Below are 26,018 nucleotides of genomic sequence, written 5' to 3' on the forward strand. Positions count from 1 at the left end.
CCAGTAAAAAAAGGTGGCATTGAATGTCATGAGTGGTCTTCTATAGTAGCTCGCTTGAAGCTCCGCGATTTCTTGACATCCTGCCTACAGGCAGTTTATTTAGGGTGCTCCACCGGCCACATATGCCTTTGATTCAGGGTCTCATGCGAGTTGGCGGTGACCACCAGATCAATATGTCTATAGATGTAGCCATCCCTCCTGTGCATGGGAGGCTCCCATGGTAGAAGTATGTAGCCCCGAGTATATACCAAGATAAAAGAGTAAGGGGAAAATGAAGTAAGGCTCAACGCCCGCGACCGAAAATAAGTCCATACTACTAAAGCCAGATGCTAATAGCATAGATCTATACCCAAGAATTGCCGGCCACCCAAACGCGATATTGTAATTATGGTTTTTCTTATACAATATCGGGAATCAAGTAGTGATCGTAAACATTCGTATCTGAGCGATCTTATTTCATCATGATTTCGTCTTATGCAGTTCGTTCCGTCGTAACCCCCCGAGAGCGATAGCCCTGTGTATATGTGTGTGTGTGTGTGTGTCAATTCCCCATGTATGGCCGGCCCTGTACCTGTCCCAATCTGAATGTAACCCCTCCCCGAGTGCTATACCCGACTTCATTACCACTATTCCCAATCCTTGAAGATCCACTCGCCCTTGTAGTCCCAGCCCTTATCCTTGAGGTACTCAATCACCGCATTGTTCAGGTCAATAACAAGATCCCGAGTCGCGACATCGAACAAGCTGGGCGGGACCATCCGATGCTTGTCAAAGCCCGAGTAGCACGCGTGCACCAAGCCCTTGAGCAGCGGCTCGACCGCCTTCCGCCGGTCCGCGAAGTGGTCGCCGACAATGTCCGCCTCCAGGTGCCGCCACGCCACGTGCAGGTCGTCCGGGTCGCGCCACAGCGCGTCCAGGTAGTTCTGCGCGATGGACCGCGGCATGTAGAGCAGCCGTGCGTGGGCGCGCCGTATGGCCGTGAAGACCACCTCGGCGTCCAGCCGGTCCAGGCGCTGCAGGTGCTCGTACAGCTCCGCCGTGGCGTGCGGGTCCATGCGCTTGCCGCCGCCGGGGGTCATGGTCCAGCGGCAGCGCTGCTTCAGGAACACGACGATCCGCTGGATCGAGGGGGCTGGCACTCGAAATCCAGGTGCGGGAGCGCTTGCTTGGCCACGTCGGCGTCGCACGCCATGGCCAGCTGGAGCATCTGCGCGGGGAGGTAGGGCGGCTTAACGCCGGCGGCAAATAGCAACGCGTAGTATAGCGTTTCCCGCTGCGCCGGGTTGAGCTTGTGGATGATCCGGTTGATCATCTTCAGGACGAGCCGGTCGCTCGTGTCCTTTTTGTGGAGGCGGAACTGGAGATCCAGGGTGTCATGATAGCGATCAAAGCCGTTATTGCTATCGCTCACGAACGCCGGGTGCAGCAGGACGCCGAGCGTCTTGGCGCTCAGAAAGCGAAGGCAGACCAGATGCAGCTCCTCGTCCGAGACGATGGGCAAAAGACCGGCCTGGAGGCACTCGACCATGGCCTCGACGATCCGGTCGGGCCACGCGTGGAGGTGGAGATCCGCGACCTCACGGACCCCGAGCTTGCCGTTCCGGACGATCGACTGCAATAGGTGGCGCAGCTGGCCGAGGTGATCCCCATTGAAGGGGAGCGCCTTGAGCAGCTTGGCGTCGGTCGTGATCTTGGCCAGGCGCTGCTCGGCGACAGCCGGGTGCATCTTGTGCAGGACCTCCTCGAGGACCTTGTAATTAGCCATCTTGGAGAGTATCCTGCCTGAGACTCCTCAGATGTATGAGTCAGCAGCATGCTATGCACAAGCAACGGATGAATAAAGGCTGTGAGGTCCCCGCCGGTTGACCGAAATGTCGGTGATGGAGGGCGGGTGAAAATTATCCACCATAAATTATGGAAAACATGATCGGACGTCTGAGGCTGGGTGGTGTGGAGGATGTTTCCCATGAAGGCTTAGGTCGGTAGAGGTATCGTGAAGCTCATTGGGGGGACGTCGAAGGAAGTCGGGGCCTTTGCCAGCGTGGCCGTGGAGTAAAACCACAAGAAAAGTGCTTAGGGACGCAGGTTTTGGCAGCATAAGGAGGCCGGGCCCGGGTGGGGCAGATGCATATACTCGATTGGCCAGGATTTACCCCTGGCGCTTACACGGCGGCTGTTCGACGACCCAATGCATAAAGAAACAAGAACAAAATGAGGCACCTCAGCATAAATCATATTCATTTCCAGAGAAACTCCAAAACCTTGTCTGCTGGGACCATTGAGCAAACTGCCATATCCAGTTCTCGATACGAGAAGATTACTATACCCATCCCTCATCTAAGACACCGAGAAGAGGGCTTTTATCCGTAACAACATCTTCACCCATTTGCCTTAGTCCTGGTAGAGTTCCAAAACCTGAACTCCAATCCATCGCTGTCCTGTGCGATGCTCATATAATCGTACACTTGTTCTGGTGAAGATTGTGTCAGCATCTCTTGTCCTCCAAAGGAGTTTGAATAGTACATACCTGTTTATTAAAATCCATTATCTAGGCCGTGAAAGGTGGTGGTGCCTGACGGTTAGAGCTGAATGGTGGTGGCGCCCGACCCTGACCGTCGTCATGAGCCCCCGCTGTTTCCGCCCAAAGCGAGGCTATCTCCCCTTCAAACCCCTGGACGTTTGGCTGCCGGAGGATGAGATTGTTCAGCTTAACCAGGTCGACGTACGAAAGATCCTGCACGACGTCGGGGACATGGTCGGGCGACGGCTCGGCGATATGAATTGCCTCCAAGAAAGCCAGATGCAGACCCTCGACGACGTCTAAGGCCAAGGTCGGCTCAAACCCGCTTCGGGACACAAGCTGTTGCATGAACGTGCTCCGGTTCCATCCCGGCGAACCGACCAGCAGCCTCCAGTTGTGGGTAACATTGCCCTGAACGAACTTGACCCCAGCATCGGCCTCGTGCATCTTTTGGCGAAGCTTCACAAAACACTGGATTGTGAGGTTGCGGAGTTCGCGTAGCAGCCTGCCGGTGTTCGCCATGACACAGTCGAAGCAGTTGGGGTCTACCACTGCCTCGGCAACATCCAGCACAGGCACGAGGAACGCGGGCACGACCTTGATGTCCGCCTTGTGACGCAACAGCTTGACGGCGTCGGGGGTCAGGTCTTTCACGAACTGGATTGCCCTATCCATGGGCTGGAGTCCGTTGCGTCGCGCCGTCACGGTGAGATACAAATCCTCTCTGAGCTTCGGTGTCGTGGCGAGGTTCACCATGGTCTGGATGGCCGTCAAGAGTTCGACGCGCCACTCTGACTCCTCTTGCTGGATAATCCGCATGATTTGCTCGACGCGCTGGTTGTAACCAAACACTTCCGTGAGTTGAGCGCCTAAAGGCATCTAGTTTAGCATCTGTTACAAGCGAAGGCAGCCGAAGGTAGAGGAGGAGGAGGAGGAGGAGTACGAAGAGGAAAAGTACTTGATGGGGATGGGGTTGGAGGTATACATACCTTGTAGGCAATCAACTGTAGACTTGTTTAGACATTCATGACATGTCAGGATGAGCTCTGCGTAACTGGTTGGACGGGGACTGAGAAAGTCCTCAACAACCTTGATCCACTCGTTGCTTGGCTCTATGTCGATGAAATCAACAAAGGCAGCGGTGTAGTCATGTTCGCGGCCGATGAGCCTCATGACCTTGGCCAGTGCCTTGATCTGCTCAGTTGTTCCTTCCACATAGATATGTCCTCCGCGGTCTTCCGCGTTCAGCTCGAATTGCCGGCTTCGAGCCATGAGAACGGTCAGTTCACTGAGCTGTGTCCAGACTCTCTCCCAGTTGAAGCCTTGGTCTTGATTTCCTCATGTAATAATCAGTTAAGACATTCCAAAAGTGGTGGTAAGGAAAAGAAGGGATTGGTTAAAAAAGAGTAATCATATACAAGTGGGTCATAAAGGAAAAGAGAGAAAGCCAAGCTCAACATACCATATTCTTGATTGATTTCCACATGGGTTGGAAAATCAGCCGGTGCTGATGAGTACTCGGCCTGTAAAGACGTTCCCTGTTAGCATATTTACGTCGTCTGCCGACAAGCAAGAAGCAATAGGCCCAGTATTCAGATGTCAAACACAAGCAAGTACTGCCAAGCTGAGGCGCGCGGGGGGAGGGGCTGGTCAAACATGCTTACATTTGCATTCCCGGGGTAGTAGGCTTCGTTGATAACAGTCAGAGCAATCTTCAGGGCATATAAGTTGAAAATGAATAGCAGGAGCGTATAGCCCAAGACCGTCTCCTTGGTCTTGTCGATCATCCCAAGGGTGAGAAGGACGGCGAGAGCACCTGCGAGGGAGAAGTCGGGCAAAGGAGACCACTCCATGACGACCATGGTCAGGTCGTTACGTGTGAATTTGGTGAGGATGTAGTTATTCAAGATCGAGTCATTGAAGGTGAGTTTGCGTGCGGTCGTCAAATGCGACATGCGATGTGAAAGAATGAAGATGAAAGCGAAGGAGAGAATGAGTTCTCCTGGAAGAAGAAGAAGAGCAAATATCAGCAGCAGACTTCGTGAGATTGGTGAGAATGTAGCTGTTGAATATTGAGTCTTGGAACGTGGGTTTGCGTGTGATCGTCAGATGCGACAGGCAATGTGAAAGAACGAATATGAGAGCGAAGGAGAGTGTCTCCTGGAAGAAGAAGAGCAAATAGCAGCAGCAGACTTCGTAAGTCGAATACAGGGGATAGATAGAAAATGAAGAGCAGTGTTCATGTGTGTGTAGGTAGAACCAGGCTCAGGCTCGGAGTGGGCTTGGTCGTTGGAGAGGCTGACTGTGTTGTGTTGGTTGTGATGGTTGTCACTAGGATGGAGGAGGAACGAGAAGGAAACCAGCTTAAGTACTGGTATCAAGCATTGAATACAAGCAAGGTTATTGGAAATCAGCCAATCAGTAAGAACAGATTAGCCCCGAAAACAGGAATAGGGAAATAATAACGGACCAACCAGAGGTCAGGACAATAGGGAACAATCACTTCGACAGGTACTGATAGGAAGACACGCGAAAAGGGTGGGAAACGAGGACATTTCTCGATGCGCAATAAGGCATTGAGACCTGAAGTAGATACTAGGTAATGAACTAGTGACGGATTGGTGTCCAGACGAAACTATTCTGCTGCATGGCCCATCCAATCTCTTCATACTCAAGTTTTCCCAACTCCAAGCTCATCATCTGCTGTATTAACCGAATAAATAGCCTATAGCCATCTCCAAGGCTTCCCCCCCCCCCTCAGAATCAGAGGCCATCTGCCAGCGCACTCGAGGCGTCCATAGCCACAATCTTCGCGGGCTCGATGAACGTGCCGTTCACGGGACTGTTCAACCCCCCAGCCGTAACCACGTAGAGAGTCTGGCTGTCCGCGTCCGTCCGTCCGAACACGGCCGCGTTGGCGCCCGCCATGACCGCCTGGTTCTGGTCGCCCGCCGCGACGGCCGACTTGCCCGTGGCCGGGTCGAAGGCCACGACCGTGTTGTTCGGGTTCGTCGTGATCCACAGCACCCCGTCGTCGGCGATGACGAAGTCGTCCATGAACGTGATGGGCATGTACACCACCGTCTCCACCGTCACGTTCGCAGAGTCGGTACTGCTGTCTTGCTCAACCTTAGGCGTGAATGTAGGGCCGGCAATGGCATCCGTAGTCATAGTGGGCGTACTATCAGACGAAGAAGGGCTGGTAGAAGGGGTGACGACGGCGAAACCGTCCGCGTCGATGGCCATGCGGTACATGGTGGCCGCGAAGCTGTTGGTCCAGTAGACATACCCGTCGTAGATTTTGATGCCGTTGATACCTATTAAGAATGGCCAGCCGGGAACGGGGGCCATCTCCGGGACGGCTGCCACGGTGTCGGTCTGGTTCGAAGTCACGTCGACGCGGAGAAGAGAGCCAATGGAGTCGGCGACAAGGATCACACCTGGCTTGCCAGGGACACTGGTGAGTCCATTGGGATAGACATGATCGGGCAAGTCCAGCAGCTTGGCGAAAGATGGCTGCTGTATACCAGAATAAGGGCAGGCTACCTTGCAGGACACGGAATTGGCGGGAACGAGACCTTCCAGAGCGAGAAGGTGCCGAGAACGGGGCTCGCGGTGCCGGTGAACTTGCCGCCCGCGACCACGAAGGTGTCGGGAAAGGCCTCGGTGATGCCGAGCAGGCCGGTCATGTTGGGGAACTCGTAGAGCAGGGTAGCCTGGGGATCGGTAGATCCAACCCCGGCCAGGGTGTAGAGCTGAGGCGCAGGCTGGAGGACGGTGAACAGCAGGTCGCCGTTGGAGCGAGCGGCTACGTTCTCGATCCAGGTCCCATTCTTCCCAAACTGGAACAGTTGCTGAGAAGAAAACGGCGAAGCGTTCTTGGCGACATTGTTGACTCCGTTGATGCTGGGGATGACATCGGGGGTTACCAGGCCCAAGACCTGGACCAGCAGAACTGCGAGAAATGAGCAGATACATGCTGACAGAATGTTTCTTCAAACCAGCCCGTATGTCGATTTCAGACGATGTGGTATGAATTGGGATGAAATCAGATGAAGCGTGCGCAAGTTTGAGATGGTTGTTGGTAGGGTCAGTTTGTACCCGAAAAGATGGGATGTTGATGCTTTCCTCACTGAGTTGCTATTAACAGAAAACTCGGTGGAGTTGCTGTTGAAAACAACAAGTCAGTTGACCTAAGCCATTCGATAAGGTGAAGAATGTCAACTGTCTTGTAAGTGAGGGTCCAGTGAGTCGGAAATGGCTCTTCTCACAGCAGAGCATGTACGGCCTCTTCTGATTCGGTGAATGCTTGCTTAGGTCTACGCATAGTTACGGAAGCACTATAAAGAGATTATCTCATGAAAGGACCTTGCAGTAGTAATTATCCCTTGCTGTCTATCATCGAACGATGTATTCGCTCCTTACGTTGGGCCTTGGCACCGACGTCATGATCGATCGTATTGAGCTTACTTCATGCACGCAATCCCGCCGTACGCATCACAACAGATCATCCCGCTCTTCAAGTAAGGGACTTCCTAATTAACCTTTGAGAAGAAGGTGATGACAGGAAGGCGGAACCATCATATTTAGCAAGGACATTCATTATATCTAGCAAGGAACAGTACAGGCCTTTCGGAATGGCCAATTTCCAGATTGGACCATCTGCACGCACCGGGATTGGCGCGGTAGGGCGGAAACAAAATACCAGCAAATCAATGCGGGGAAGCGCGGAAAAGAAGTAGCTGGGCTCAATCAACATCCTGTCAGCCAATATATGCAATTCGGGATCAACCTGGACACGAAATCCGACTGGACGCAGATAGGCTAGACATGTCGGCTTCGTATGCAATCCATTAGCGAGGGCGTTATCAGGCCATGCTTTCTGGCCATGCCATTGTCTGTCTGTCTGTCTGTCTGTCTGTCTGTCTGTCTGTCTGTCCGGCGCACGCCCACGAAAACGGTGGACGTTCTAGCGCCTTCTGCCGTGTGACGCTCGTCTCCACGGTGACACGAATCACAGCAGGAGTGAAACCTGTCGTGAGCACCGAGCATTGTCCGTGGTTGGGCCGGTCGGCTGGCGCTGCCGCGCGCTGCAGATAAAAAGTCTTCGCCGATCTTTCTAATGCTTCGGAGTTTAGCCCTGGGAGCTGGGGATATCGCGTGTTGGAGGCGCTACCTTACCTAACCTAACTGGCTGACTTAGTAGGCTGTTAGGGGAGGGGGGAATGATGAGCCGGGCCGCGCCAGGGGTCTTCCCTCTAAATCTTCAACGAAACTTGGCTGGCTTTTGTGACCGATCCTGCTTAGGTATCCAAAACCCCGAATCGTTAACGACTCCAACATCTTCCCGAGCTGACAAAATCCAACCAGCTTGCATCTGCATCGGCATGGCTTTACTGCCTAGATGCGACGCTGACAACAGCATCCCCCAACACCAGGTTCTGCAGCAATTGGCGGATCATTTTGGATTGAACTCAGCACTTAAGGTTATGACGCTGCGGAAAAAGCCGCATGGAGGAGAACATCGGTGTTAGCTTTAGTAATGCTGCTGCTCCATATCTCCATACTTGACAAGTTGACAACGTCATGCAAACTGTACCGGTAGCCTCGGGTGCTTGGCAACAATGATCCAGCTATGCGATCAATAGTCTAGGTATATAACAGCGAGAGGATCCGCCTTGGAATAAGTCTGAAATTTGAAGTGCCAATCTCATCATCTCATCAATCGTGTCCTGTTCTTCTAGACCTTCAACTGCCGTCAGCACCATCCTAATCCAAAGCTTCAAAAGCCCCTGTGCCACGCGACGCTAGAACCCCCTAGCGCTACCTAAACCCACTAATACATAAGCCCTACCATCATTATGGTTGTCAACAAAGCCCTGATCTTCAAGAAGGTGCCCGAGGCCTGGCCCGTCCCCGGCGAGCACCTGACTATCGAGGACGTCGGCTTCGACGCCGACGCTGCCCCGCCCAAGGGCGGCATCACCGCCGAGGTCCTGTACGCCTCTTACGACCCGTACCTGCGCGGCCGCATGCGCGAGCCCAACACCAAGAGCTACTCGGCGCCCTTCGAGCTCGGCAAGCCCGTCGTCAACGACACCATCGCGCGCGTCCTGAAGTCGGACAGCACGAACCACAAGCCGGGCGACCTCGTCAAGACCTTCGGCCCCTTCCAACAGTACATCACCATCGACCTCAACGCGCCCGTCCAGAGCGTCTACAAGGTCGACCCGGCCCAGAAGCTCGACAACCCGCACGGGCTCGAGCCGGGCTTCTTCCTCGGCGCGCTGGGCATGCCGGGCCTGACGGCCTACTCCTCCCTGCATGAGATCGGCAAGCCCCAGAAGGGCGAGACCATTTTCGTCAGCAGCGCCGCCGGCGCCGTCGGCCAGGTCGTAGGCCAGGTCGCCAAGCACGAGGGCCTGACGGTCATCGGCTCCGTCGGCTCCGACGAGAAGCTCGCCTTCATCATTAAGGAGCTCGGCTTCGACGGCGGCTTCAACTACAAGAAGGAGCGCCCCGCCGACGCCCTCAAGCGCCTCGCGCCCAACGGCATCGACCTCTACTTCGAGAACGTCGGCGGCGAGCACCTCGAGGCTGCGCTGGACGCCATGAACGATGATGGACGCGTGGTCGTGTGTGGAATGGTAAGCTTCCCTCCCCGTGTCTTTCACTACTTTCCTAGGAACCCCCGTAACTAACCATGCCTCTCTTTCATCAGATTGAGGGTTACAACAGCCCGCCGGAGAAGCGGTACGGCGTCAAGAACCTGTTCCAGCTCTTCGCCAAGCACATCATGATGCGCGGCTTCATCGTCGGCCAGCCCGAATTTGGCCCTGCCTACAGCAAGGAGCACCAGGAGAACGTGCAGAAGTGGCTCACCGACGGCAGCCTCAAGGCCAAGCTGCACGTCACCGAGGGCATCGACAACGCCGCCGAGGGCTTCGTCGGCATGCTCAAGGGCGAGAACTTTGGCAAGGCCGTGCTGAAGATCAAGGCTTAATTGAGCCTGGTGGTTTGGTTGTATGACCTGCAACACGAATTAGCTTATGAATAATGAATGATTATATAATACCAAAAGCTTTTTGTAACCTACTCGCCTGAAACTGAGCCTGTTTAGACCGACCTTAGAAGTACAGAGCAAATACTAGCGTCATTTGGAAGTTGAATATGACACTGACTATTTGGGAGCTTTCATGCACAATCAGGACAACGGACTTTACCATCAATTTTGAACGAATGACCATATCCCCACACAGGATCCAGTAAAAAACCGTCGTCTTCGGCTGACAGGCTGGGATGCGCAGATGTTGAAACTGGCTCGGGTAATGTTAACCTTAGTCTTAAAAAGCTAGGTAGCATTCGAGGTTATTGGTAGGACTCCTTGAAACTCTGTGGAGAGCTCGACGACCCGCCCACAGCTCCCCTGCATGGCTGGGCATTTCCCGCCCATTTCTTAACATTCGCATCGACCATGAGTATCTGCTTATAAATTGCAATGCAGGTGTGCTAGGAAAGGATTCAAGAGAAACCACATTCAACATTTGTATAGTCTAATGTATTCCGGATTTACTTGATATTCTGCATTTTGTCTCTGAATGCATGTCCTGCAAAGCTGCGTCGAGTTAGGAGGTTACGGGGCTGATCTAAGCTTAGAGGACCCAAGCACCCTTGTCGCCCCGTATTTCATCGGGCGCTTGTTGAAATCCCTCCAAAAACCGCATCGTCGGATCTTTCAGGGCATGCCAAGATTCAAGCATGGTGGGTGTGTCAAGGATGTCAACTGTCTCAAGAGTACCATGGCATCGCGCATATTAGCATGCGTCGCAGAGCCTCACCGCGCTTCTACCACACTTCCATCAAGCATCGGAGACCCCGGTATCCTCTTTTCTCGGGTGACCTGCCGAATCTGATCGACCTCGGACATCTGAGCCAACAAGAGACCCCGTTGCACATCAAACAGCCCCGGCCAGGATGAGACGAAAGGTCTTGGCTGTACAGGCCAACGCCCGGCAGATCGGCTTCTCTAGAAACGTCGTGAGCCCTTCCCGCGAAATGCGACCCGGAGACAAGATGACTTTAAAAAGATCGCCCATCCCGCTTGATCTCCCGCCGCTTCTTCTTGCCCTCTTCTCAACCTACCTTCGTGTATCTTACCTTCATTTCAACCAACGTTACCTGTAACTATATATCTTCCCCTCCGGCAAGGGTTGCTTCCATTCGTTTTTTACAACATACCTTCTTTGGCCCTAGGCAATTGATCTTCATTCTTTTACATAAACGCAACTCCTTTTACCAAAAAACCAAAAACACACCACTACCGCCACCATGCAGTACTCCACCACTTTCACCGTCGCGGCCCTGTTCGCCTCGCTCGCCGCCGCCGCCCCGGCCAACCACGTCTCCTTCGTGACGGACAAGAACATCATCAATCTGCCCGCGGTCGCCGAGCCCCTCGAGCCGCGTCAGAACAGCCAGGCCTGCTTCATCACCGGCAACGCGCAGCTGCCGGCCGAGGTCGCGACAGTCGTGCAGCAGCTGGCCCCCAAGGTCAAGTGCAACCAGGCCGTCAAGACGCTCGGCGGCGTGCCGGACGTGACCTCGGGCGGCCAGACCTACAGCCAGATCGACTTCAGCAAGTCGGGCACGTCGGGCCTGCAGTTCGCGCTCGACACCTTCGTCACGGCCGACCGCATGGCTGACAGCAACCTGCAGGCCTTCGAGGACGCGCTCGACGTCTACACGGCGACCGAGGCCGGGCTGCGCAGCAGCAGCGGCAACTTCAACACCATCAAGGCGCCCAAGTTCTTCCTCGCCATGCAGATCGCCCGCATCAAGACGGCCCAGGGCAACCCCGCCCACCGACGCCGCCAACCAGGTCGACCATCTCGCCGAGAAGGTCACCAAGAACGCCGGCCGCGTCGACCAGTCGCTCATCGACAAGGTCAACGCTCTGGCCAAGCAGACGTAAGGTTGCAGAGTGAGAGGCAGAGTAGTGGGAGAGGAGGGGGAGAAGGATGTAGATGCCTTATGGGTATATACTAATAAAGCAATTGGGTTGAATGAACGTTTCTGTAGGCTTTCGTCTCTGATCGTGATCGGTGATAGCCTGGTCTCTCGTTGAACATGCGCTGACTGTTAATGCTCTGGGGTTGTAACATGGACGAGCAGCATCGAGGCGAAGCCCCCAGTCCGGCGAGAAGCTTGAAGCCCATGTTTCCAATTCGGATCAAGGACCTAACGCATATGGATGAAGTCGGCTGCGCTGTGTCTGATGTGACCCTCACTTCGGGTTAGTCCTGTGTCGCTGAGTTCAAGCGGGGTGGAGGTACCCATCAGTTCACACCCTCCCTGACGGACTAGCCATACGTGCTGTTCATGCTGAGCTGTTTTCTGGTCTTCCTCGGCATCTACACGCAAATGAAGGTAATGGGGGCGCGGTTCGGTATGGTGTTTACAATGCTTTCGGTAGCATTGCTCTTTGGCTTGCCCATCAGTAGTGTGTTGCAAGGTAGACACGGATATTCTGCGTCTTGGATCTGGGCTGGCGAGGCCCTGTTCATGGGAAGCCTTGGTATCTACCCTACACGCGCGAAACGGGCAGTGGTTTGATACTATCCTCTCCGTTCAAAACCAGGTCCTTACGTCTTTCTAGTCTGTCCTATATAGATGCTCGTTTACACATACCGGGTTTCACAATTTTCGAGATGAATCCTCGAGCTCTTCGCCGGTGCTTCACCAGAGGAGGGGGACCCTTTCGACCCGGAGATTCGCGTAAACCCGTCATTCACCCTGTGCGAGTGAGCTGAGGGCTAGGGGAAGTATAGAGTAGTCAAGATGAGAGCTTCTTGTTAGGATCGGTAGGTTCCTATAATTGTCAGGCGGTATATTCGTAACGCCCAAGCCTCTAGACAGGGTTAGCTTCGATAGTATCGGGAATATGGTGGCCTTGAAATGCTTACCGGCTTCTGACACTTGAATTGGCATCGCTTATCCTAGTGGGAAATCACTTGGTACCTCTGTGATATCTGGTAAATCTCAGTGGATTGCATTGTTCAGGGCATTGATATGGTTCCATCTAATCAGTACGTCGTCCCTGCTTGATCCTCGCATCAATCGGACCCCCCTAATTAATCATATCAGCAGGGCTGGTCAAAACCTTCAGATCCGAGTTGTCTGGAGTCGCGAGTTCTTCACTATGGCGACGCTCCCGTAGTAATATGTTGTCCTCCGATTCCCATAGTGATATGATGTCCTCCAATTCCCATAGTATTCTGAAGTCTTCTGGTTTCCATAACTTCGGCTCTGGTCCCGTAAAACTATGTTGAGATCCGGTTCCCGAGCTGTGGTCTTGGAGTCGTTGCAACCCTTTCCGTATCCGTAAGAGCCATCTTCAAAACGTGTAAACTGCTTACAATTGGACTTCGCTCCATCGAAAGTGACCATTTTGTCACAAACATGCCATGGCTGGAAGGTACGTGCTCGCATAACTTGCTTGATTACATGACCAGAAATGGCGTGTTGCTTTTCAGAGGTCCACAATACAGAGCTCCATGCTAGAAGGCCGAGGCAGGACTTAACATTGTTGAGGAACGCTTTCCGGTTGTCTCTGCGCAACAGGTATTCGGCAATGTCCCCGTGACCATATCGTATCGCAAAACCTAGAGGGTCAGTCGGACAATTGTCCACATGGACTTCTTCAGGCGAATCTTTTTTCCGATATATTTCCATGTCCCTCACCCCTGTGTCGCAGCCAAAAGCACAAAGACTCTTTACGCAATCAAACCGTCCGTTGGCTGCCGCTATATGGAGAGCAGTGTCGGTGTCGAGTTCTGCTTTAGCCCCTTGACGTAGGATTGCCTGCAGAATTGAGTCATACCCGGTCAGACAGGTTATCTGTATGACTGGATATGTTGGTTTGGCTCCTGCCCTCAGGAGGAAATGCACTGTTCCAAGATGTCCGCCCACACACGCGGCATCCAATGATGTCTTCCACCGCTTGTCTCTAGCATTTGTGTTTGCTCCATGTTTCAACAGAAGCCCTACAATCTTCCATGATCCGGCAGCGGCCGCTTGCCAAAGCGGCGTCCGATCTTGCACATCAAGTGCGTTGATGTCAAGGATCTTGTCGAGCTGAAGTATAGCTTTGACGGCGTGCCAGTTACCCATTGCTGCAGCACGATGCAAATGTGTCTCATGCAGCCAACTGTACTTTTCGTTAGTCCAGCGCCCTGCCATAACGCGTCTCTTGTCGCTTTCCTCGAAATGGGCGACTTCAAGGTCGACAGAAGATGGCTCGGGAAGATGTTGCAACATGTTCTTGATTTCCCTAGTATGTATGAGCGCTGCTGCCAAGTGGAGCCGGGGTTCAATCATCTTTTTCCGGAGAGGTAGAGGCGTTATTTCCGGCACTATCTTGTCTGATACAAGAGATATCAACTATCGTATGATGTCTAAGTCCCCTCTCATAAGAGCGATGTCCAGTGGAGTTAGAAGATAGGTAGTCCCTTCTGTGTAGCGCAATGCATCCTGCTCAAAAAGGATATGCACGGCATCAATATTGCCGTACGCAACGGCCCAATGAAGTGGTTTGAACCCATCGAACATGACTGAGAGGTCATGTTCACGAGCACCGTCATATGCAACTGTGGTACTTGCCGAGAACAAACGTCGATCATGGTCATCTCCGTGCAGGCTCTGTAAAATCGTAGCCGTGTCGTTTTTGACGCATGCTTACATTAAATTGCCTTGCAGAATGTCGCTGGAACATGCTTTGTTCCGCTACATCTTGATCGATGATGCCAGGGCCAACAGTGGGAGACGATTCTATCCGCGGGAAGAGCTTTATCGCGTAATTTATCAAACCCTGGTTGTCTTGAATAATATCCCTGATTCGCTGAATCCCGAATTCTCGGCGTCTCCAAACAGGACTGCGGATTCTAGCCGGAAGACGATGTTTCTGTTGCTCAACCCCTCGAATGCGGCTGTAAATGAGTTCCCAGACACGCTTAATTTCACATCCCTGAGTCGTTTCAAAGAAGTTCCTCGCAACCTGTTCCAGCGGGACATCAAGATCGCTATCCTTGAGTACGCACCAACTGGGACAGCAGAGATGGGTTCCGTGCTTACGACCCCGTTCAGGTGATAGGTTCTTCCATCTAGCTCCCTGTTGCTCCAGGCAAAAGCCGAAAAACGCATCAATCGTGACGTTACCCTCAGTGACAAAGCGTACAATTGCTAAGGGGTCTCGCCCAGATACGTCCAATGGCAACTCAGAATTGTCCAGCTTAGGATGCGAATCTAGTATCTTGAAGTATGTCCGATTGAAGGATATGTGTAGTGTCGGGATTGGCCGCCTCGGTTGTTACTTCACATATATGAACGTACTTCGTTGTTGCGAACAGCGTGTTTTGTTGAGTAAGCCAGCTGACGGTGCTACGGTCACCCCATACAACGGTGACCCCTAAATTTAGATAGCCCCTGACAGTACCACATATAAATCAGTATATAAACCAGTCAGCTTTTGATTTATAATTAATTAAATAATCCCATCTTCTTTCTTTTCTTTTCCTCTTTTTAATAAGTAGTAAACTTAACGAGTTAACACTATAACGCGTGATTTAAAATGTTATAAATAGTTCGTTAATAAAACAAGCCGCCGAAAAGTATAATATCTTTAGAATAACTCTAAGGGCTCGGATTCACGGCTATAAAACTATAAAACAACCGAATAAATCCTTCTAAGCCTTAATAATAGCGGAAAAGTCTTAAATCGTAATTTAATACTTTATATAATATAATTTAAACTGCTCACTAGCGTATATTATCTTTTAAATATTCGCTTAACGAATCTTTTAAATTAACGAGATTAATATAATACTTAATAAATACTAGGTTAAAAGATTTATTACTTACTATTTATATATCGGTACTACTCTTTTTAAAAGGATTAATTTTTAAGGTTTAACGTAACTTCCGTAAAAAAAATTATCGAGTTTTTCGAGCGGTTTAATAATCTTATTCTAAAATCGATCCTTCCGGAGTTTCGGTTTAATATCGACGAGATCGGTAACTAGCTCGGTTATAAAACGAATATAATAGTTATTAAACCTATTAAAATAAAAAAAATACTAGTTATAAACTCCCCTAACCGAGAATAGGTTTTTATAGTCGAATATAATAACGCTTTAAGCCGAGCCTTGCCTCTTCTCATTATATTTAAGGATTAATAAGTCTAGCAATAATAGTTTCCGGAGGAGAAAGACTCGTTAACGGATGCTATAGAGGATTAGGTCTTTGCGGCATCCCTTAAAGGCTGGACTAATAAAGAGCTGGTCTTAGTATAGCTAAATAAGGTCTTTATCCCTTATATAAAGCTTTAAAACGAAAACTAATAGCGGCTTATTATCTTAGATAGCCACGCTAGCTACGTAAGCGAGGACTTTATTATAACGTGCTTAAAATATAAAATATAGCTTTTCTTCTTTTTAATACACTCGTTATATTTATTATAACCCTTAAATCTTAATTCTTTTAATATATTAAAAGATATTTACTATTAAAAAATAACCTTATACTATATAAAGCTTAATAATATAAATATAAATAAAAAGGATTTCTTTTAATATTATAAGTTAATTAAAAAGTTTACTTTTCGGCCGTATATAATAATTAGCGGCTAGGCCGTAACTAGTATATTTCCTCGCGATATTAATAAGCCCCTTAATAACCGGAACCGGAGGATAAAAAACTAGGTAAAAGCAGGACCATTTAAGCCTCCCCTCAACGTTTTCGATAAATAATTCTCTTTTATAACATTACTAACACTTATAACTAGCCGCTAAATTAAAGAGTTAACGGATACGTTTAATAATAATAATACTATTTTTAATAACGTAACGCGCCGGGTTTTATTCCGGAAGCTTTAAAAAAATCTAAATACTTTAAACGGCTAGATCGGCTAATTAGAGCACGAGAAGTTAGTTTTAAAAAATAATTTAAAAAAAAGAAATAAAAAAAGGAAAAAAGTAATACTTAACCTTAATTAGAAATTTACGCATATACGAGATACTATAGTAATTAAGAAGGAAATAAATAGCGTTACACCGGAACCTTAAGCTATCACTCTTTTATCGTCGGCGCCGAAAGCTGTTATAATTAAATCCGACTCTAAATCTAAGATTAAAAGTGTTATAAAAGCGTTTTAAGACTAAAACGGTATTTTTAAGATTTTATATTAATTTTTAATTAAATTATTCGTATTATTATTATATAGTATTGTTATTAGTTTTTAGGGTCGCCGTTGCATAGGGTGACCGTAGCACCGTCAGCTGGCTTAGGTAAACCAGATGAGGGTCACGCCGGATGTACTGGCCGCCGCCCAGTGACCAGAGTAGGATGCCAACCCAATTGAATGATATAGAAGCGTAGTCTTCAGTATTTTCAGTATCTTCCTCATATAAAATGGCGAAGAACGCATTTTTCTTGAAAGTCATGCTACTCTTATCATAGTCATCATTCCCAACCGGAAAGGTGGGGATCCGATATTGGATATATAAGGGTGATAGAAGATCAAACTGGATGCGCAAACCCTGGTTTGTCATCGCGCATGGAGCATTAGGAGCAATATAAGGCCTTCCCTCCCGTCTGACAACTCTTTGTCTGCAGTCGGCAAAAAGCGCTGGGTGAGAAGCTAGAAGACCACAACCCTCATACCGAAGCAGGTCCAGGAAGCTATCGTGAGATCTGTTGACGCTGTCGATCCTGAGTTAGTTCTTGATAATGCGCTGTCTGATGATCAAAGCAGTGCGGTATGAAGAAAGGCATGGATGGAAATGCAACCCTACCCTTTAGGATTTCCTCTTGAAGACGGATGAATGCACGATCCCCTTCCCCATATAGGAGAGGCATATTGACGTTGAAAATTCCCATCAGACAGTATGCGATATCCTCAGACCTTGTTGTTTCGCGTCTTGATGCCCATGACATTCGCTGAGCAACACTGAAGTCACTCAACTCCATAGTGTCGCCGCTGACCAAAGCCTTTTGAGGATGTCCGTGATCCTCGTAAGCAATGGTGGTAGCTTCAGAGCCTTGTGCAGTCGCTCCTTTGATGGGTCGGTGCCTTGCTTGTTGCCGATAAGTTGCCAGTCTTTAGTATAGCATTTGACATCAGCAAGTGCAACAAACTCCTGCAAAGTCCAGCCTCGGGTGAACCAGCGACTTCGTCTAATCTTCTCCTTGAGAACTTTGAGTCTCTTGAACTCCGCAGGCAATTGGAAGTGCTCGTGCTTCTCAATATCCTCGAGCTGGTAATTCTCCTTGTCACCGAAATGCCACCCAGGCTTTTCAGTTTTCTCAGGCTCCTCTGCAGCCTTGGTGACATCCACATCGATTAGATATGCATAGCACACAGCTGAATCGCGGTAATACCGATAAATGGAGTTGATGGCATCTGATAGCTCGGCGCTGGAGCTCTTGTCAATACAGCAGGTGTCGATCCAGATGTAGTCATAGCCTTGTGATTTGGCCAGGGCAGCAGCACCTCGCACTTTGGCGAAGCCGGTCTTGGCACGTATTGAGCGACCCAGCCACCCAGAGTAATGGGCTTGATAAGCCATCAGCTGCTTGATGTCGTCGAAGCTGAATTTGTCTTCGTCCTTTCCCCAGGTATGGGACAAGATGGCGTAAGGTGGAGGATCATTGTCATGTTTAGTGACGAGGGCAAGTGTGGAAGTGTCGAGAAGTCGCATTGTGAACACTACGACCGCGAAGTTTGGTTCAATCTGAAGACTGTGACACAGTTCGGGATTACAACTGAGTATGGTTGATACTTTGGGGCAATAATAGTTTGTTCAGGCTGCTTGTCAAGGTAAGTGGGTAGATGAGGAGAAGAGGAGAAAAATATGACCCTCTCGAGCGGCTGAGCCCTCTTTGGAGTCAGTCCGGCCAGGTCACGGCCGCCACTCGCTTATCTGAATACCCTATTGGTCTCAAGTTGCAGCGGAATAAGAAACATCCGGATTTGTGTGCATATTGATGCAGCCAATCTCGATCCAATGCCTGGTAACAGTTCTTGTATCACGTTGACCATCTGGGAACACACAGACTTTGCGTCCCCCACATCCTCATTCGCGAATTCCTCGCCATGACATATGATGACAAGCATCGTTTTGGACCAAAGGGGATGTTGGAGGATCTGGACACTCTAGCTATTAAGGATAAGAAGCGCCTGGTCGAAAGACTACATTGCTTATTGTCCCAGTTGTGGCGTCAATCGGACTGACCGACAATTGGGCATTGGTGACTATAAGCCTATACGTATTAAGGATTCCTTACCTATGCGTACCGTTGCCATGGACTTCATTGAACAGCTTTGACACAGACACCGCACATAGTGTTTTTTATTTGACTAAAATCGATAGAGCTGCCAAATACATTTGTGTGCATGAGGAATGATAGGAACCATTTAAAACTTACGGCTAAGACGAGTTTGAGTCCTCATGATGTCCCAAGCGGTACCATTACAAGACCGAATGATTGACCAGTTTGCTCGCGTTGATCAAGAGGAATTCTAGGACAAAATCGGCTGTCGGTCAAGAGTAATCCTCGAAGTCAATCAACCCCAGTCCTAATTCCAGAGCATTTGGTTCCCACATAGCCCCGGATATCTTGACCGTCTCTGCGTTAACAAATCGGTCGAATTCAAAATGCCCCTGATATATAATTTTGCATCCAGGGTGGAAAATGCATTGGACGATGCAGTGCCCAGTCCTTCCAACTACAAGCCAGCCCTCTGTCATTAAGTCAGGCGTAGGAAACAAAAGATGATCGGAGTGAATGGTTCGCAAGCGTATGGCTTGTTTCTTGGGTGAGGTTTCCGCCACCCGCGCCGCAACCTCTTCATTGTCCGGCGACACTGGTGTACGAGGTCGATCCACCGGCTCAGACCTCCCGAGTGCCGCGAAGAACTCTTCGATGAGTTAGACCGGGCGCACGTCAATATCCCATGCCTTAGGGTATACGCCTGAGACCGTGTCGAGATCTTCCGAAAGGATGGAGAATGATTCCAGGACAGCGAGACGGGGTTATAGGCATTGAGCATGGCATTGCGGATCACACTAAGCGAGGATGCAGGCACTCGGGTAGTCATCTTGGAACAAAGTTGAAGAATCGAGCTTACCACATCCTCATCAAATGGCGACACCTGCCACGCTATAACTACGCATGTTCGAGTTAATGCGCTCGCTCACGGGAGGACATGATTAACCTGGGTTCTGAAGACAAGACTCTGCTAGCAATATGTTCTACACACCCCTTGTGAGGGAGGGAGTTAGCGGGAGGGAGTGGCACCTTATACGTATTCGGCTATAGGGTTTTATATATCTTAAGAAAGGGACCGACTTGGTTTTTGGTGATGTACAATCTCAAGCCAAGTGGATACATAGAAAAACGCATAAGCCCCTATACCCACCCCCCCCTTAACCCCCTTGCGTCTCCACCGCAAGCTCATATACAAGCCTAGCGACAACGCGGACAGCGAAACATCAAGACGCTTAGCAGCCGGCGTAGATGGACTGGGCGAACAGAGCGTAGGTGTCACTAAGTTGTGGAACAGTGCGTTAGTATTATATCGAATGCGAGAACTACTAGGCGAAGTGAGAAGGTGGACTTACGCGTGGTTCAAGTTTTGGCTGGCCGACAGGCTGCGGACGTAGCTGTACCCATAGCCGTTGTAGTCCTCGGTGCCCTTGATCTGTCTCAGGTGGGTGGCCTCGTGCAGGACGGTGCTGGCCTGGTCCTGGTCGTGGCACCGGCGGGAGACGCCGGACAGGGCGCTGAAGAAGAGGTTGCAGTAGGCCATGTAGCTGCTGGAGGGCAGGGTGTAGGCCAGGACGCCGGAGGAGCAGGCGCCGTAGACATCGGAGCAGTAAAGGCGGCTGAACGGCAGGTTAGTGACTGACTGATTATAGAATAAAAAAAGGGCTAAGTGAACAAGGTAAAACTCACGAGTTTCCGCCGCTGGTGCTGCCGCACTCGGAGGCCACCTTGGTGAAGACGTTGGCAACAGTGCTGACGGTGGACGAGGACGACGACTTGAAGTACTCAGTCATCTTGGACGAGCTGGAGCGCGCAGTGCTAGCGGCAGTGCGGGCAGCCGAGGCGCAATTGCTGAGAGCGGAGCGAATGGCGGTGCCTTTGGATCCCGTGCAGTCCGACTGGACCGAGGTGCGGCGGCCGACGAACGAGGCGCGGGCCGCGGCGGCCTCGGCACCGTCGACCTCGGTCTTCAGGGTGTTGGAGGTGTAGGCGACGACGCCGTCCAGGTCGGTGGAGTCGAGTGCCGCGGTCAGGAAGCCGCTGGTGGAGACGACGTCGTAGGCGCCGCCCTTGCTCAGGTCGTGCATCTGCGCGATGTCGAAGGTGGCCTCGACCGAGGCGCCGGGGGCGATGACGCTGAAGGCATCCTCGGGCAGGCCGGAGGTGGCGACGCGGAGGCGGAGACCGTCGAAGGCAACCTTCTCGGCTGATTCATAGGGGGTTTATGTCAGTATCTCATTGTAGTGTTTTGGTTGACAAGAGGGTAAGTAAGAACTTACAGCCCTGGAACACATCGACCTTCTCGACAGCGGCGTCGTCCAGGAAGGTGCCGGTCTTGAAGACCTTGATGGCCTCCTTGCCATTGTTGACGACGGTGGCCTTGACCTGGGTGTTGCCGGTCTTCTCCAGCGTGACGGCCAGGGGCACGTCGCGCTTGGCGACGTCGAGGACGGCGGCGCTGGCCGCCGAGGCGAGCAGGGTGACGGTGGCGAAGAACTTCATGTTGAAGATTCAAGTGAGTGAGGGGGCTTGAAGAACGGAGAGATCTTATGAGGCTGCCTTGGGTCTTGACTGAGCGAGAGTCGATGGGGGATGAGTATCATAGGAACAGGAGGGAATAGTGAACGAGATCACCTCCATACTTATACTCCTAGAGTCCATACCTAGCCCCTATTGTGAAGACCTACTATAGCCTGCCCGTACGCCACCTGCCCGCACGTCTCGGGATGCGAGACAGAATGCTCCTAAGCAGAGAAAGGAAGCTGTCTAGCGCAGACTTCGCCGAACAACCGTTGCCAAGACACGCAGCCGCCATCACCAGCTCGGCCAGAGAAGTCAAAGAAGGCATGTGGTTTTTCGGAATGGCACCACACCCACAATCGGACGGGGCCCGGCTCTCGCTCGCCAACAACGGGAAGGAGCATGAAGTTGTGGCTCGTCCTGCATTTTCCTAATTTATTATTCAGATCCAGACAGAGGCTATATGTGGGCGTCCTAATATGTTGCTGGCCATGCATGATAAGGAAGACGAACAATCTGTGGAATAATCCGGTTAGCTCGATAACTGGCTCGACATAATAATGCCAAGATTTGGTGCTTGCTTATGTGAACGGTACATCGTCAGGCTCTGTCGCCTGGTCCTTTCGCCCAAGTTCCCCTCCCTCAGCATTGCTACCAGTTACAGTGCTCGTAGAATGATACTAGGGACACAAATGCTGTGTCATTGGTTGCTCTTGGGCCCTCAGTGACTACGTAGTCTGTCAAGATTAAGCGGTCGCACACACTCTGTGTCTCTCTGCTGCCGTAGTTATTTATTGCTTTTCGGACTGCACAGCAGGTTCCTGACTTCCGTTGCCTCCCAGAGAAAGAGGAGGGCACCCATCAGCTAGTCTGAAACCGAGGGGGGTGGGGTCTTGTACGACTACCCGGCGTAGCCGACCAGTCAGGTTAGAGGAAGTCCATGCAACTTGCTTATCAGTCAGGAATCTCGGAGTAGGCCCAGATCTCCCGAACGACTACCCCAAACTCGTACCTGATCACTGCCGGTCATTTGCCAGGATCCTTTTGTCCATTGTCCAGTCGTTGCCCAATTTTTGCCCTGTAATGGTTGTCCCGGCCTAGCCCTGTCGCTCCATGCCTTATAGGATGCGGTAGTACTGCCAATCACCATGTGCCGCTTGCCGAAACTAGGGCCATATTCTATCGAGATGGTTTTCGTCTGGTTGTTCGCTGGGTCGTTCACTTGGCTCATGTTTACTATCTGAGGCTTGATTGGCCGCGCAGCCAATCACAGAGGAGTTCAACTTTGCAGTGAGTGTTATCTGCCGGCTGTTGAGTAATAGATGCGACGGCAAGTAGCACTGCAGCCTTCGGGAATAGTATTACTCACGTGCTAGAGATATCAGAACAGATATCAGCGTTATTATGCGCGCCACCTAGTCCCAATATATACAAAAGCTTGCCGTGGCACCACGACCTTCCTAATCACTACCTGTGTCCCGTGGCTGCAGGCAGAGTGCCCCGTTGGCGTCCGGCGGTAGACCCAGCAGCGACCCCGTTCTTAAGGCTTGGCGCGCATAATCCCCGCTGGACAAGCGCTGCCAACGTCGCAGCACGGCAGTAACTGGGAAAATACCCCGTCCTCCTAATCTATATTTCCCACATGTAAATGTTCCTCTTCACCAGTGAATTCCATGCCCAAATAGGCAGTTGGAATTGCTAATCAGCGATCGTCAGGGTTCGGTAGGCAAACAAGCCTTCTGGGCCAAGCAATTGTGCGCTGCTGGGCAGACTCGCTTCAGCGTCGCTTTGCGTCGGCCCACTTTGATCTTCTTCCATGGAACTTCAGACGGGCCCGCATACGACGACATGTGTTGACAACTCTTACTTAACCTCGCTCCGTATTGCCTATCTTCCACCACTCTTGCCCAAAGGTATTCCGACCTGCCATAAACGACCAGTCGCATACTGAGGATATCTCTCCGTTGTTCTGTTTTTCCATCGCATGTTCGTCCCCCTGCTAAACATAACCAAGAACAAGCAATAACAAAGATTACACAGCGCATGAGCCGATCTCAGAATACTGCCCTTGTCTTCGTCGCAGTCGCTCTGCTCTTCCTCTTCTGGAAGAACTCCGCTGCAGCAGACTCTCATCCCTTGACCGGCTCTCCCGCACTCACACTGGCATCAGGCATGGCTTCGAACCTAGAAGTGTCGATCCGCCATGCGGGCGAGCACAAGCTGGTCCTCGGCGTCACCAATACAGGCGACAAGCCCCTGACGCTGATCACCTGGAACTCGCCGCTGGACCCGATCGCACTCAAGCTGGGGCTGGTCGAGCTCATCCCCTCCGGATCGTCGGATCCTGTCCAGACCAACACCATCCAGGTCCGGAGGAAGATGCCGCCTGAGAGCGACTCCCTTGTCACCATCAAGCCCGGAGAGAAGGAGGAGAACGTGCTGGAGCTGGGCGAGCCCGTTGTGCCCTTGGACAAGCTCAAGGGGAAGATGTCGGTGAGATGCACGGGCAGTTGGATGGGTGTATGGAACGCAGATGAGTTCAAGACTGAGCAACTGGAGAGTGTTGGTTCGACTGAGGAGACACAATTTGGCGACTTTAAGGCTGAACTGGAGTCGGTAGAGCTTTGATGGTGGTCTCTTTAGTGAGTTACGAGAGCAAGAGGAGGTCATGGGCATAGTAGGAGGCTAATACTTGTACGTCAATATAAGACTAAACTTAAGAGATTAGGTTCTCGGCAGTCTGTGCAAAGGCGACATTAGAGTTCACACCGATGTTGAGCAAGTAGCTCTGAATTGCAGGTGGCAATATAAGTAGTTGCCACAGCTTGAATATGCATGCACGATCTCTACGAACGTTTTACTTCTACCTAGAAAGAGCGCAAGAGGGCAAAATATTGGCTGAGAATGGCCAAAACCGCTCCTCCTCGCCCAGGAACAGACTTGGAGGCATTCTTTGAGAGATGTGCCGAGATGCCCCATAACTGCCAGCCCTCGAATTCCCCGGCTTATCAAAGAATCATGAACACCTTGGGAACCGTCTTAACGGAGGGAGCGAGAATTAAGTGGGCTGACGACTAGGACCTCTTTGTAACCCTGCCGGATGTCATAGGTATCAGCTATGGACAGTACTTCAGAAGTGTTCTTTTTATTAAGAAATGACGGGAACGGCTTTGAGAATATAGTTATGGCAAAAGAAATTTTTTAAACGCTTTGAAAAGGACAAAGGTTTCATATGAAGACCAAGAACAAAAGGCGTGGCACTGTCACTCAGGATGTCTTAAGGGCTCATCAACTTGGGCTGGATCATAGAGGTGTTAGGTTCACAGCAGCCTGTGCACATTGATCCCGTGCCAGAATGTTCTTGGCCGGATAGAACCATGTCTGCTCGAGTCTGGTCTCTGATCTACTACGTCTTGGAGCCACATGATGGTTTGATTGTAAGGGGTACTGGTTCGTACTGACGTATTGACACCATGCGCCATCCTTGAAGAGCATGAGGTGGCGTGCTCATTACCGACCGCCGCCGTTCTCCCTTGCCCCAGGCCAGCAGCGCCACTGAGCAGCATCTGATTATCCTAGCCCATACAGCCAGGCCGGCTCGCCTTTCGCCGACGAGAGCTTTGGCCGTCAAATACGCTTTCGCCACGCCAGGGTCGTACATGGCGGTGGTTGCAGCGTACCCGGCTAACAACTCTCTCTGCAGCTCCCCAAGTATATTGTGACGTAGTGTTCCGCCACCAACATAATCTCTCGTACGAAGCTATCTGTTCCAAGCAGTTGTATGTTGTGCTGGCTTGTCTGTTGCATCCAGCGGACCAAGACCTGTCATACCCCAGAAGCGCAAACGCCCTGATGACGATGTTGACGCGGATAAGCACTATCCACACGACTTTGACAAGCGCAGACTGGGAGAGGTCAGCTACATATAAGCATATCGGGATAGTACCAACATCAAGCATTAGTATTATTTTCTTAGTAGAAATTGGTTTAATCAAGACGTGTGATTTATTAACGAAGTTTAGCCTACAGAAAAGAAGCACGAACGGATGCAAGACAATGGTATTCCATAATTGCTTTTCCACTACTGACATCCCAACTCCAAATCACCTCCCTTCAATCTTAATCAAGCACCACCTTTCTCCAGATAGGCGGCGTACGCGGCCGCTTCTTTTCTTCTCGTGGTATGAGGAGTAGGAGGAAGAGATCTTGCTAGCCATGATATCCTCTTGGGTGACACTAGGATCCTCCTCGACAGGCTGGTGGGTGTTGCCACCGTATCCACTGTAGGCCTGGACTTTTCCGGCGCTGTCAGGCTCCTCGAGGAATTCCTGGGTGAAGGCGCGGGTCCAGGGGGCGTCAGCATCGAGCATCGCCGACATGTCGTGGCCCTGGGTCTCATGATGCTCCACATACTGCTTTAGCAGCACGAAAATATCTCGGTTGGAGCGAATCTGGCATTTGCCTCCCCGCCTGAAGTAGAGCATATTCAGGATGGACTCTGGGCTCAGGTACTTGGTATTGTGACACTCGTCGAATGAGTGCGCTTTGGTGTTACACATAGGACATCCGTCGATATCGCAGCCGGCGAGATTGGGGTGACACAATCGCCGAGGGTATGTCCACGCTCGCCGCAGTTGGCACAGACCCATGTTAGTTG

At 51.1% G+C, this 26,018-nt stretch overlaps 10 protein-coding genes across 10 annotated transcripts; 4 read left to right on the forward strand and 6 right to left on the reverse strand.

Annotated features, from left to right (window-relative positions):
• Positions 1 to 626: 626 nt before the first annotated feature.
• PG994_002263 (uncharacterized protein) lies at positions 627 to 1,079 on the reverse strand (the record flags this gene model as incomplete). Its single annotated transcript, XM_066853672.1, has 1 exon — positions 627 to 1,079. The coding sequence occupies one exon, from the start codon at positions 1,077 to 1,079 to the stop codon at positions 627 to 629; it is 453 nt and encodes a 150-aa protein (XP_066721813.1).
• A 20-nt stretch (positions 1,080 to 1,099) lies between these two features.
• Positions 1,100 to 1,765, reverse strand: PG994_002264 (uncharacterized protein; the record flags this gene model as incomplete). Its single annotated transcript, XM_066853673.1, has 1 exon — positions 1,100 to 1,765. The coding sequence occupies one exon, from the start codon at positions 1,763 to 1,765 to the stop codon at positions 1,100 to 1,102; it is 666 nt and encodes a 221-aa protein (XP_066721814.1).
• A 783-nt stretch (positions 1,766 to 2,548) lies between these two features.
• On the reverse strand, positions 2,549 to 6,848 carry PG994_002265 (uncharacterized protein; the record flags this gene model as incomplete). Its single annotated transcript, XM_066853674.1, has 8 exons — positions 2,549 to 3,390; positions 3,511 to 3,849; positions 3,984 to 4,044; positions 4,186 to 4,583; positions 5,308 to 6,037; positions 6,100 to 6,476; positions 6,715 to 6,749; positions 6,793 to 6,848. 8 exons carry the CDS (start codon positions 6,846 to 6,848, stop codon positions 2,549 to 2,551), a joined length of 2,838 nt encoding a protein of 945 aa, XP_066721815.1.
• A 1,534-nt stretch (positions 6,849 to 8,382) lies between these two features.
• On the forward strand, positions 8,383 to 9,524 carry PG994_002266 (NAD(P)-binding protein; the record flags this gene model as incomplete). Its single annotated transcript, XM_066853675.1, has 2 exons — positions 8,383 to 9,168; positions 9,243 to 9,524. 2 exons carry the CDS (start codon positions 8,383 to 8,385, stop codon positions 9,522 to 9,524), a joined length of 1,068 nt encoding a protein of 355 aa, XP_066721816.1.
• Positions 9,525 to 10,849: 1,325 nt separating this feature from the next.
• PG994_002267 (uncharacterized protein) lies at positions 10,850 to 11,626 on the forward strand (the record flags this gene model as incomplete). Its single annotated transcript, XM_066853676.1, has 2 exons — positions 10,850 to 11,488; positions 11,600 to 11,626. The coding sequence occupies 2 exons, from the start codon at positions 10,850 to 10,852 to the stop codon at positions 11,624 to 11,626; spliced, it is 666 nt and encodes a 221-aa protein (XP_066721817.1).
• Positions 11,627 to 12,682: 1,056 nt separating this feature from the next.
• On the reverse strand, positions 12,683 to 13,897 carry PG994_002268 (uncharacterized protein; the record flags this gene model as incomplete). The annotated part of the gene is made up of 1 exon (XM_066853677.1): positions 12,683 to 13,897. The coding sequence occupies one exon, from the start codon at positions 13,895 to 13,897 to the stop codon at positions 12,683 to 12,685; it is 1,215 nt and encodes a 404-aa protein (XP_066721818.1).
• Positions 13,898 to 14,276: 379 nt separating this feature from the next.
• Positions 14,277 to 14,666, forward strand: PG994_002269 (uncharacterized protein; the record flags this gene model as incomplete). The annotated part of the gene is made up of 1 exon (XM_066853678.1): positions 14,277 to 14,666. The coding sequence occupies one exon, from the start codon at positions 14,277 to 14,279 to the stop codon at positions 14,664 to 14,666; it is 390 nt and encodes a 129-aa protein (XP_066721819.1).
• A 5,410-nt stretch (positions 14,667 to 20,076) lies between these two features.
• PG994_002270 (deuterolysin metalloprotease protein) lies at positions 20,077 to 21,343 on the reverse strand (the record flags this gene model as incomplete). The annotated part of the gene is made up of 4 exons (XM_066853679.1): positions 20,077 to 20,122; positions 20,197 to 20,460; positions 20,531 to 21,047; positions 21,121 to 21,343. The coding sequence occupies 4 exons, from the start codon at positions 21,341 to 21,343 to the stop codon at positions 20,077 to 20,079; spliced, it is 1,050 nt and encodes a 349-aa protein (XP_066721820.1).
• A 2,061-nt stretch (positions 21,344 to 23,404) lies between these two features.
• PG994_002271 (uncharacterized protein) lies at positions 23,405 to 23,989 on the forward strand (the record flags this gene model as incomplete). Its single annotated transcript, XM_066853680.1, has 1 exon — positions 23,405 to 23,989. One exon carries the CDS (start codon positions 23,405 to 23,407, stop codon positions 23,987 to 23,989), a length of 585 nt encoding a protein of 194 aa, XP_066721821.1.
• A 1,475-nt stretch (positions 23,990 to 25,464) lies between these two features.
• On the reverse strand, positions 25,465 to 26,010 carry PG994_002272 (uncharacterized protein; the record flags this gene model as incomplete). The annotated part of the gene is made up of 1 exon (XM_066853681.1): positions 25,465 to 26,010. One exon carries the CDS (start codon positions 26,008 to 26,010, stop codon positions 25,465 to 25,467), a length of 546 nt encoding a protein of 181 aa, XP_066721822.1.
• Between the last annotated feature and the right edge of the window lie 8 nt (positions 26,011 to 26,018).

The sequence above is a fragment of the Apiospora phragmitis genome (assembly GCF_038363925.1).
Source record: "Apiospora phragmitis strain CBS 135458 chromosome Unknown utg000002l:1.0-5516284.0:1.0-5523493.0, whole genome shotgun sequence".
NCBI classification, from domain to species: Eukaryota; Fungi; Ascomycota; class Sordariomycetes; order Amphisphaeriales; family Apiosporaceae; genus Apiospora; species Apiospora phragmitis.